Source organism: Pholcus phalangioides, unplaced genomic scaffold (genome assembly GCF_987345545.1).
Source record: "Pholcus phalangioides strain wild (caught in Gottingen) unplaced genomic scaffold, Ppha-v1.0 ptg000007l_1, whole genome shotgun sequence".
Lineage (NCBI taxonomy): Eukaryota > Metazoa > Arthropoda > Arachnida > Araneae > Pholcidae > Pholcus > Pholcus phalangioides.
Window position 1 is genome coordinate 39,930,312 of NW_028301600.1, and position 12,360 is coordinate 39,942,671.

The 12,360-nt window shown below is 32.6% G+C and overlaps 1 protein-coding gene across 1 annotated transcript in view; it reads left to right on the forward strand.

Moving 5' to 3' along the window:
• Positions 1-12,360, forward strand: part of LOC149085275 (sugar phosphate exchanger 3-like) — a 75,656-nt gene that overhangs the window by 26,795 nt on the left and 36,501 nt on the right. Inside the window, exons 7-9 of the mRNA XM_089233195.1 lie at positions 7,123-7,207; positions 7,309-7,454; positions 10,839-10,980. Of these exons, the coding sequence (XP_089089321.1) occupies positions 7,123-7,207; positions 7,309-7,454; positions 10,839-10,980 (373 nt within the window). The remainder of the gene's footprint in view (positions 1-7,122; positions 7,208-7,308; positions 7,455-10,838; positions 10,981-12,360) is intronic.

Consider the following 12,360-nt stretch of genomic DNA (forward strand, 5'->3'; position numbering starts at 1 on the left):
TTTAGACATGGAAACCAATAATATACCATGTAAGTATACAAAGAAAATTGAAGGGGGAGGATTGAAATGTAAATTATTTTGTATATGAAATTTGTCGTGAGCAAATTTTTTCTGTTGGGTCAGAAATGAAACTTTCTGATAGAAGAAAAGGCAAATTCTGCAATCATTTTGTTGAGGGAAAAACCATGCTTCATGTGATAATGAGTAATTTTTTATGTAAGCAACATTTTTATAACTAAATGTTGTGTTAGATTTAGCTGAATCAATAGCTTGGGTGGCTATTATTATTATTTTATTTTTTTAAGCAAATGCAATTAAATGCATATTTGAAGTCTAAGGCATATGAACAAGCATATTTCCACATAGTTAGTATATCCTTAGAAAATTATGACAAATAGTTTAAAAATTTTCATTTTCAAAGACTTGAAATCCATATGAGCCCTTCAAAAAAATGATTTATATCTGTATTTATATTAGACTAGTTTCATAACTTCTGAAGCTCATGGCATTAGGTGGGTTATGTATCACGCATAAAAAAAGTTTGATATTTTTGAAAAACTCAGTTAAAAAGTGGAGGTTAAAATAATAAAACAAAATAGCTAATTCAAGTTATAAAATAATTGAAACAGATTTTTCGTCCAGATGAACACCAGAAGCCCAAAATTTCAAAAACAAATTAGAGACAATACATATCAATTTTTAAATCTAGGTTTTAGCTGCTTTTGCTACATATACAGGATGCATAGGTAACAGCATTCACCACTAATTACTGGCAAGCCATTCATCCTAGAGGCATACTTCCAATTAGAAAAAAGTTTTCAAATAACGTGTACTCAGATACAGATACCATTCATGTTACAAGGGGTTGTGTAGTTATTAAAAAAAATATACTTTTTATACCGTCCCTGTGAGCCCAAAAACCCAATTAGAAAGTTGTTGCCCTGTCTTGATGCCAACTAAAATAATTCCATCTTTCTACATGAAATATTCACTGAAATATAAGAATTTGAAAAATAGAGGAAAGTTGGGGAAAACAGCCTTTAATGCGGGTAAACCATTTTACCTGCTTTTAATGTTGTTTTCATATGTGCAATATCTCAGTGAATATTGCACTTAGAAACATGGATTTTTTAGTTGGGAAAAGAAGAGACGGCAGCAACTTTCTCGGGTTTTCGGGCAGAGGGCGTCTGTATAAAAAGTTATTATTTTTTTTATTTTAATAATTATACTACCCCTTGCAACATGAATAATGTATCTAAGCTCTACCCATTATTTTGATACTTTTTCAATTAGAATTATGCCTCTAGGATTAATGGTTTGCCTGTAAAATTTCACTCATGCTGTTACTGTTACCTATGCACCCTGTTTATATATTTTTATATATTTAGTTGTAGAGGGGAGGGTTTGTAAAGTAAAAGTTTAAACTAGAGATATAAAATTCTCCAGAATAATTTTTAGGAGAATATTACATCTAAGAATATAATCATCTAGGAGAATATTCAAGAATATTCTATGGAAGGCTTACTATTATAAATAACTTGAGAATATATTCTCCCATTATTTTTAATAGTCCTTCCAGAAAATATTTTCAGGAATATTAATAATGATATACAATATTATAATAAATAATCTCTATAACTTACTTGAGAATATTCTCATTGAGAGTAGTAATCAAGAATATTCACTAAGAGGACTATTATAAATAACTTGAGAATAATTCTTATTATTTTCTATGAGAATGTTATCAAAAATAGTAATAATAGTATAAACGATGTCGGGTGAAGGTGTGTTTCTTTGACGTGAGGTGGCGGAATATTCCTAGACCATAGGCATACGCAGAATTTTCTCGAGGGGGTTTACATTTTTTCCTGCAAAATAACACTATAATCTTGGCTGGGGGGGGGGGATTTAGAGCCAGGGTTGGCAGGGGTTTTGACACATGGCAGTTTTTGACAGTTTAAGCCGCGCAGTTTAAACTGTCACGTCAAAAACCTCAAATATTGCTTTTTGATATAAAAATTCCCATTGGAAATGCACATGTTAATTGCATGTAATGTTTAAAGTGACAGTGTTATACAAAGAATAAATATTTAATATGATTCTAAAATAATTTTCTACTCTACAGAATTATTTTGGATAAAATATGCATGTTTTTTTTTCTTATAAAATATACAATTTGAATAAAGCATAGCATAAACACTGTAGGAAAAACTATGGAATGATTTGACATTCTCTGATTCAAGATGATTCTTTGCCTTCCAAAATTTCTTCAACTGCTTATATATGTGCTTTGATATAAACCATCTGCTGTACTCTTTTTACAACAGATAAGTGTTTAAAAAAGTTTATTACATCTTATATGTAATGGTGATTTCTGTTATTATTAAATTATCTAGATAATCTCTCTCTCTCTCTGTGTGAGAGAGATATATATATAGAGATAGATAGATAGATATAGATATACTCTTATTGTGCATAACATTGAAATATATCTAGCAATCAAAATACTAAATTGTAGAACTAAACTGTCATTTAATTTGGCAATGCTAGCTTGTACATGAAGCTTAAGAAACTCTTGTAACTTATCCTTAGTGAAACTTAGTTATTCTTTCTTCTGCATTATGGTATGGCATATTTACTAGAATTTATAATGCAATGGTTTTCCAATTGAATCTGTATTTAATTTTAAATGTGCAAAACAAATGCTTTGGGTATCAAGTCCTGTCGGCTCTGCTTTGGTTGAAAATACTCTTTAAAACTCTGTGAATTTACCCACCCTGAGCTCTTAAGAAATTTTTAGATGAAAATAAATTGTAGGTCCCGGTCTAATTAGCCCTTGTGTGCAGAAATTACCACGGTGCGACAAAAATGATCAAATGATAAGTATATACTGGTATGTACTGTATATTTTTTTCCAATTGTGGAATAACCTATTGTAATTCAGGTATTAGAAGAAAAATTATGATTTATCAAGCTGACAGAAACAAAGTTCATGGTGACAAATCTTATTTAAAAAATCGAGAAGTTTAGTAATTTCTTACCTCAGAAATTTGCATGTCTTGAGCTTTTGATGAATCGGTCAAAGATTTCTTCTGGGTTCAAATCAATGTCACGATGTATGGCTAAAAGGGCTAAGCCGATAATTCTATTTTCACCAGTTGTATTTCTCAAATAGGTTTTTAGTCGTCTAAGAATAGAAAATGTCCTCTCTGGAGTAGCTGTGGAAATCGGCAGTACAGAAAGAATTTGCAGCAATGTATGGATATTAGGATAAAGATTTGCATTGCATTGTAAAATGGCTTCCATTGCGTTTCCCAGTCTCAGATTTTTGTCAGTTTTAATCCATTTATTCCACCATACAGAATACTTGCCATCGAGTGTTCTAGTTTCTGGAAGGACCACTATCATAAAATTGCATGCGGTGAGTTGTTTTCCACAATTTGAATTGATGTGATGAGGAAGAATTATTTGCATTGCAGGGGTTCAAAAGCTGCGCCAAACTGCACCGAAACGGTTCTCTTGCTACATGGTGCGGCAAGATGCAGAATCCCTGCGCATTTACGCCATTTCTTGTTTGTGGTTTGTGGAGATACTGCTAATGCACTGTAGTGCGTCAAATACTCGGAATTTAGGAAAAAGAAGCATGAAAATTTTGTTCACGTAACGCATTCTTTCCGAGACCAAGAAAAACATACACACAGAAGGGGAAACTTCAATTTTTTTCACTTTCCATCATCTACCACTATCACGTTATCTCGACCTAGTAGTTCTACTACCTTGAAGCACAAAGTCCTGTACTGTTATTGGTATGACATGAGGGCTAACAAACTCCCTGAATGAATATACCGAATTTTCTGATTTTGGAGAGTGTTTTTTCTCCTGCGGGTTACATACCGAAAATAACGAAAATTTTGCTGCTACCAAACTGCGTTCAAAGACAGCATATCTACGGCATAAATTCGCTTTATTTCCCTCAAGATTGCACACGCGCCTTTGCGAAGAATCGAAAAAAAGGGGATTGGTTTACTCATTTAAATTACCAAAATTTTTCAGAGATCGTTGGGAAAAAATGGGATCTGTAAAAACTCCAGCTAAAATATTCATAGTTTTGTCATCTAGCCACTATGCGGTCATGTGGTTATCGTCGGCGGTTGCCGATCATGACAATTTCACATCGCGAAAATCCGGATTTGGCAAACATAGGCGGCTTGAGGAAAAAAATCTCTACCCATGCAGAACCTATTTTTGGCACTACTGACCACATTTTTTTTTGGTCGACAAAGCTTTTTTCACTCTGTTATCTCCATTTGGCACCCCTCCTAGAGCAGTGCCCAATATGGCCGCACGGTCCACCCCTGCATTGGTGTCTGAGGGGCATGCTCTTTACAATTGTCAAAGGAAGGAGTTTGTATTAGGAGCATGCTCATTTTACATAACTTCTGCGAGATACCTATTATATATAAATGTCCTACCTTTCCAAAACATGTTGGAGAGGATGAAATGTTTGCACCCTCTCTTGTTTTTCACACTCCCTCTCGTGCTGGGATGGTACATTACTCCCTCATGTATTTTGTTGGGATGTTGCTCAACATTGTATTCCCAACAGAACTGTCAATTTATGTGTGGTGAATGGGTTGCACTACAATGCATAGAATTATAAGAAGTGAAATCAGTCCAGAGAATAGATAGATATTGGGCAAACATATTCAAACTTTGTAACCTTGAAAGCAGCCCAAAGTTCAAAATTTTGCCAGTTTTGGTGAAGGCTTTTTTATCTTTGGCACATGGTAACGCAGACAGTGAAAGAGAGTTCAGTGTTAACAAAAGTCTGTTTGAACAGTGAAAAATCTGTCCATCCAATGCTTTAAAACAGTGTTTCCCAAAGTGGGCAATATCGCCCCCTGGTGGGCGATGGAATGGTCCAGGGGGGCTATAGAAGCTACGGATTTAACATAGGATCCTATGGGTTCACTTGAGTTGGGGGACGATGAGAGAAAAATATTTCTGAAGAAGGGGGCGATGGAACAAAAAGTTTGGGAGACTATGCTTTAAAAGAATGAGGCACACAAAATCTTATGTTCAAAGGCATGAAAAATTCGAAAAAAATTGTCATTGAGATGCTGAACGACTCGTGAATTCGTATAGAAAATATTGTAATACGCTGAGAAAACAGCAGAAAAAAAAACATTTTTAATTTAATTAACATGCAATTATGTCGAGAAATTGTTCAAGTAAATTAGGTATTTTTATATTCTCGTTTTTTGCATTTTGCTTTTAAATAAATCATTTCTTTAAATTCTGTGAGAAGCTAACTATTTTTCACAGAAACCCTTATTATATTGCACACACTTTTTTTTGCTATATCAGGATGAATAAGATTTTGGTGTTCAAGCAGCAGAAATTCTTGCTGCCTAGGTTTTCAGTATGCATGCTTTGAAAAGAGTCTAATAATTTTTATTCGTCATTTCAGTAATCCATGTTTTAGTAGTGACAGATAAGATACTTCAGAAAAAATTTAAATGGACTTTAATTTGTGAAGGAAATTAATTTAGAATTATTCGTTCCAACCATTTTTGGCAAAACTTTTGGCATTTTACAGAAAAATTACTTTTTATACTGCAGATATAGTTAGTTTTTAGTTCTGCTCCATTTTCAAAATTTCTGCTCTAAAAATGAAAGTTTGCTGCTCCAAAATGGATGAGGAGCTCTTGCACCCCTGGCATTGCAACTACCAATTATTTGTGAGTATTGAATCGATCTGTTATCTGCATTTGTACATAGTCGACAAAAGGTAGGAACAAGTTTATTCAGAAGTATTCTTCTGGAGTACTGCATGCAACATTTTCCCTCTGGAACATCCTTGATGTTGTTCTGGGCACCTCAGAGATAAGTTTCGAAGCTTCGTTGAAAACTGCACTGAACTTTTCTGCCGTGTTATCCCTTAGTTGGTTCAGTGTGGTCAAAATCAGATTGACGTGCTCCAGTGCTGATACTAAATCACAGTTCACAGCCTGCAAAGTTTTAGACAGGCAGGGTCCAGGAGTAGATGAGATCAAGTATGCAAAGAGCAATCACAAACTGACCATTGGTGACAGCGCATAACAATTGATGGACATTTTGAGCAGATTCACGGTTCCTCAATTCTTACAAATGTTGTAAAAATTAATTAAATTAAGAACAGACAGGAGATGTATAAACATTAATGCATGTTTATGTTACATGAAAGTTTGCCATTTCTCAAATATTTCTGGGAATAAATTGGTTTTGTTAGTGAAATGCATTTACCCACAACTGATTATCATAGTTCATGAAAAAATGTTTTCTAGCAATAAAGTATCGCGTAGTGCAGGAGTCCAATTCATTCAGTGTATAGCCAACAGGGTCCTTCATTATATACTAATTTAAAAACAAATCATACTTCAACATAATTTTATACAGAATTGTTGGATGATTTGTTTATTATGTTTTATTATGTGATCCCAATTTGCATGACATTACTTATTCATTTTCTCATTTTTATTTGTTACAGATGTAAATAATAGTGTTTAAGGGGAGTTGATACTTTTAACATGATGAAAAACTATGCAATTGAATAAAAATTGATTCAATATAAAGGAAACTTCATGAAATGAAGCAAATGTTGAGATTTCGTTGACTCAATCTTAATATTCAAAATTTTTAATTTTAAAATTTAATTTTAAATATAATTGTCAATGAAATCCTTTTGCTTTAGTTCATGAACTGAACAGTTTCCTTTATATTGAATCAGTATCATTTGATTACATTGATGTCATGGTATTTTATCATGCGTGCAAGCTGTTTTTAATTATTTTTCTTTTAAAATTTACAAAAGAGTAAGTATATCCAAGATCTGTGAATCTTTATACTGGCATAGGATAGCACATACAGACAAGAGCATGTGTAAAAAATTTGAAATAAATCAATGGTTAAATAGTATTTTTAATTATATTTCTAGTAGAACATAGTTTTTCACCATGATAAAGGTATCAACTCCCCTTAATGTAAGCAAATGTGAAAATGTATTCACTGCTCTTATAAACTGTAACTTTGACTCTCTATTTAAATATATCTTCTGTGTATAACAATATTAATCTTTTACAGTATGCTTTCCTTTTACCTGCTTGCATTACTTTTGCTGGTGGCATTATTATTTACTTTAGTCTAATACCATCACCTCGTGAAGTTGGTAAGAATATTTTATACTTTGTGTCTTTTTTTTTGTGTGTGTGTTTTCTTTGCATATGAGTGTTTTTTCTAAACTACTTCCCACATTTTCAATTTTTTTAGGTCTTCCTGATGTAGATCAAGAAGTTGCAGCACCGGACAATTGTCCATTGCTTGCAAGTGAATCGCCAACACTGGAACGAACAATATCTGCCCGTCCTAATGCCATCGGATTTTTCTCAGCATTTTGTTTACCCGGTGTACTTGCAGTAAGTAAATATTTTGGATTCATATGCGCTCTACCTTCATTGTGTTTCAGCTATGGTGTTGCATAATACAAGGTACAGCATTATCAAAATCAATGTTGGGAAATTTCCGAACTCAGAAAATTGTTGAGGGCATTCTACTGGTCTGAATGATGAAGTTGCACAATGACATTTTTGGTGTGATGGGCTCACTATTTATTATGTATATAAAAATATGTACAAAATTTGCCAATAAGTGGCATAGCTGCTCAGAGAATTATTATTGTGTGTTCAATATGCCCCTCTTAGTGTTAACAGCTACAATGTATGTTTTACATTTGCAAAATTAGGTTTTCTAAAGTTGACTGCAATAATTCTGCATTAATCTTTGAAAAACATGTTTCTTTTCTTTCTTTCTTTTCACTACACGCCAACTCCGGTCACATCGCCGCACAACAATTTAATGCTGATAGAATTGAGTTGGAAATCTTTCTCTCTGGTTTCTAGTTTTCTCTCTTTCAATATAGAGAATGTCATGCTATACTTCCATTCTCATCTTGAGGATGGAGGGGACTTTTGGCAAAAGCGTATTGAAAAGGCTTCATCTATTATCATCTATAACAGATTTGATGGGAAAAGAACTTTCCTTTGCCGATCCTCGAGATTGAACCTGCTGACCTGACAGTATCCATTATGGTGGTAGAAATGAGCATCTTACCACTGTACTAATCATGCCCAATTTGTCTAGAACATGTCTTTCAAATCAGGGTTGGTAGGTTTTTGACACATGGCAGTTTTTGACGGTTTAAACCGCAGTTTAAACTGTCACGTCAAAAACCCTCTAAAACCTCAAATATTGCTTTTCGATATAAAAATTCCCATTGGAAGTGCACACGTTAATTGCATGTAATGTTTAAAGTGACTGTGTTTTACAAAGAATAAATATTTAATATGATTCTAAAATAATTTTCTACTCTCAGCAGAATTATTTTGGTCAATAAATATGTTTTCTTTTTATAAAATTTCAATAAAGCATAACATGAACATTGAAGGGATAACTGGAACGATTTGACATTCTTTAATTCAAGATGATTCTTGACCTTCTAAAATTTCTTCAACTGCTTATATGTGTTTGCATTGACATAAACCATCTGCTGTACTCTTTTTACAACAGATAAGTGTTTAAAAAAGTTTATTACATCATGTATGTAATGTTGATTTCTGTTATTATTAAATTATCTAGATAACCACTGATACCACCCTTATTGCGCATAACATCGAAATATATCTAGCGATCAAAATACTAAATTGTAGGACTAAAATGCCATTTAATTTGGTAATGCTAGCTTGTATATGTCAAACTTAGTTATTCTTACTTCTGCACTATGATATGATACATTTACTAGCGTTTATAATGCAATGGTTTTCCAATTGAAGCTGTATTCAAACATGCAAAACAAATGCTTTGGGTATCAAGTCTTGTCAGCTCTGCTTTGGTTGAAAATACTCTTTAAAGCTCTGTGAATTTATACACCCTGATCTAAGAAATTTTTAGGTGAAAATAAATGAGTTTAATTAGTGCATTAACAGATGCTGCGTGAGAATTTTTATATGGAATAAAATTTTGGACAGATCAGAAAATTTAAAATATCAAAATAGATATTTTTCTTCAGTAATTATCATTCTGAATATAAAACCCTTTAATCTAAATAAAAGTAAGTGTTTTGTTATTTAACATATCTATCAAGTTAACAAAAACTATTTGACATCATTGACAGTAAGATTTTGATAGTTTTAATACCGAGTTAGTTTCTGGGGTCAAAAACCTAACCCTGATGCCCTATCATACATATTTTGAATAAGCAACTCTATTCCACTTAGCAAATTGAACACAGGTAATGAGTAGCTTAGATAAATAAACCATAAAATTATATTTTATATGTTCTGGGCTCTTATGTTGAAGAATTCAAAATTGCAAATTATAATTAATATTTTGTTTTAATTATTGTAATAAATTAATGTTTAAAAATGAAACATTCTAATATGCAAAAAAGTAAGTTTTTCATCATGTCATGTTGTATACCTATTGTGTTCAAAACATTGCCAAAAGGCATTCATTTAGGTTTTTTACGGTTTTCGACAGTTTTTGACAGTTTAAACCAGTTTTTGACACTTGTCATGTCAAAAACCCAACCCTGTTTCAAATGTGACAGGGCTACAATTTGTTCTCAGCAGACCTGTGAATAGAAAAAATTGTAGAAAACAATGGGGGGGTGAATACATTGAACATTTTCAGAATGATTTGTCTAGAAGCAATGCCACCTATATACATGAAAATTTTGTTCTAATTTGTTTATTTAATAAGTGATGAGCACATCATTTGAAGAGCCTGTTGTCTAAATTTGGTTTCATTTGGGTCATTAGACCATGCTACACAATTCTCTGTGTGGAGGAAGAGTTTAATTTTGATATCCCTGTACACATGATTGTATAATTTATTTCTGAAGTATGTTGATTTCTTTTCCCTAATTAAGTTACTAGGTGAAACATATTTTACATTCAAAATTATATCACTGGCAATAGAGACATCATTAAAGACTGTGAAAAGTTTACTTATGCTATTCTTCAAATCATCATGCATTTTCTAAAAAAATATGTAAAACAATCAAGTTATTAATTATAGTAGAACCATATTCATCTGAACATCAATTTTCAGAACAAATCTGTCAACCGAACATCTTTTCAACCTTACTGAATTTCAGTTTTCTACAGTCAATGATGCTCAACAGTTGGTATTTTCTTAGAATTTGAATCCTCTTATCTCCCAACTCGATAGTTTCATTTAATATTGTACAATAATTCACTTCCAAACAATTGTACATACCGTACCTGTGAGCTATAGATGTAAGTAGGGGCAGATCCTGGTACAGTGTATGTAGTTATAAACTATTGACAAGTAAACAAACGTGTGAATTGGAGCAGATTTAGGGCTGTCTTTTTTTTTTTTTTTGTCTGACGAATTCTGAAATTCAATTTGTTCCTTTGCATTGTCTAATTGGTTTGTGTCTAAATCGATTTTACGAACTTTTCACTTTTCTTAACACCCTTCGGTCCTGATGTGTTTGGATAATCGAGGTTCTATTGTATTTTGCAATATATCAAGTGTAGTTTACACAGAATTTTGAGTGAGATGAGAAATACTGATTATTCAGTGTTATCCCAGTTGCCTAAAACTCACTGATATTCATCATACATTGGTGACACTCATAATTTTTGTATCTATTGTTCAGAAATAAATATGCATAATTACAGAAAACTTGTTTCTAGTTGCTATGACATGTAGTATTGGCCAATTTACATTTTTTTTTTTTTTGGAAATTATGTAATTACCTCAGTTTTATTTTTCAGTATTCATTGGCATATGCCTGTCTCAAGCTTGTGAACTATTCTTTCTTCTTCTGGCTTCCATACTATTTGCATAGTGCTTATGGTTGGGAGGAGTCTGAAGCTGACAAACTTTCTGTTTGGTACGATGTTGGAGGCATCTTTGGTAAACAATTACTTTTTATTTATTGAAGTTTCATTTTAGCATAATCACTCAATTACCATGAAATAGAAGTTGATATCATTCTCTGAATGTTTGTACCTTTATTCATTAAAGTGAACTTTTGGTAATACTAGTTAACAATTAAAAAAGTAAATTGACCCTTCTGTGTAGTTTGCCATACAGGTCATGCCTACAGGTGTATGGCAAAAAAAATTAAGTACACGACACTTTTCCCCTCTTGTTTTATATTTTTTTATTTGTTTGTCAAGGATGCTGCAAATTAACCTCTGTCCATGCAGGGGCAAAATATCTTGGCCTAGAATAGGTGGGACAAATACATTCTAGCTCTCTCTCTCTCTTCTTTCGGGACTCATTGGTAACCCTATAAACAGGGATTTTTTTTTTATTTATGTCAGCATTATTCATTCTTTTCTTCCTTGCTATGGTTTGATGATTAAAAAAAAAGCAATACCTTATATATGGAGAAGGGGGAAAGAATGGAAAACCTGCTCCAGTCATGTTTTTCTCTTCATTTCATTATACATTAACAATATGTTGTTCAAAGCTGAATCACATTGGACCACATTAATTTCCCACATTAGTCAAGTTACCTCATTATATGAAATTGCTATCATAAACAAGGTGTATGCTTCTTTAAAAGGAATAATCAGCTGACTCTTGATAGTAGGTCATACTTGGAGACCCTAGTTAATCAAATGCAAAGCAGTAATACATAATGCGCAACAATAAATTAATAAAGCTGTTCATAATTTGCCATGGCAGTCCATTAAATTAGGATTTCTAAAATGTTTTTATTCATCACACTCATGGAAATGAGATCAGGATTTCAAATTGTCTCATTCAAAACTCCTTTCCAAGAGTTTTGGTTACTGTGAGAACTTTTTCCACTTTGGCAAATTGGACTAGATATGTGAATTTTCCCTGGTATTGTATTCGTATAGATTGCTATCTTTGCTTCCCTCATCATTCTGTTGATTCTTTGCAACCATGATGTTCATTATTTATCCTCTCTTTTTCATGTAAATCACTGTAGCTTATATACCTATTTTTTGCCTCACTTGAACAGCATCATTATTACCTATACTTATTCTCAAGTTTGCTCTTTTTTTAGTTTGAAAAACTTTGACTATTCCATATTTAGTGACAACTTCACAAAAATTTAGCCATAAGGAAAAAAAAAAAAGTAAATAAACTGATTGACTTATCTAAAACTGAAATGTTTGAACTTTCACATCAGTTTGGGAGGGGGGTTAACCTGCAGAGCTTTTATACATGCACTTGCTGGTAGTAGAAATAGCAATGTTGGCAACTTCACTGTTAGATGTCCTCAGAAGAACAAAAAATTAGTGTGTGTAAGCAAGT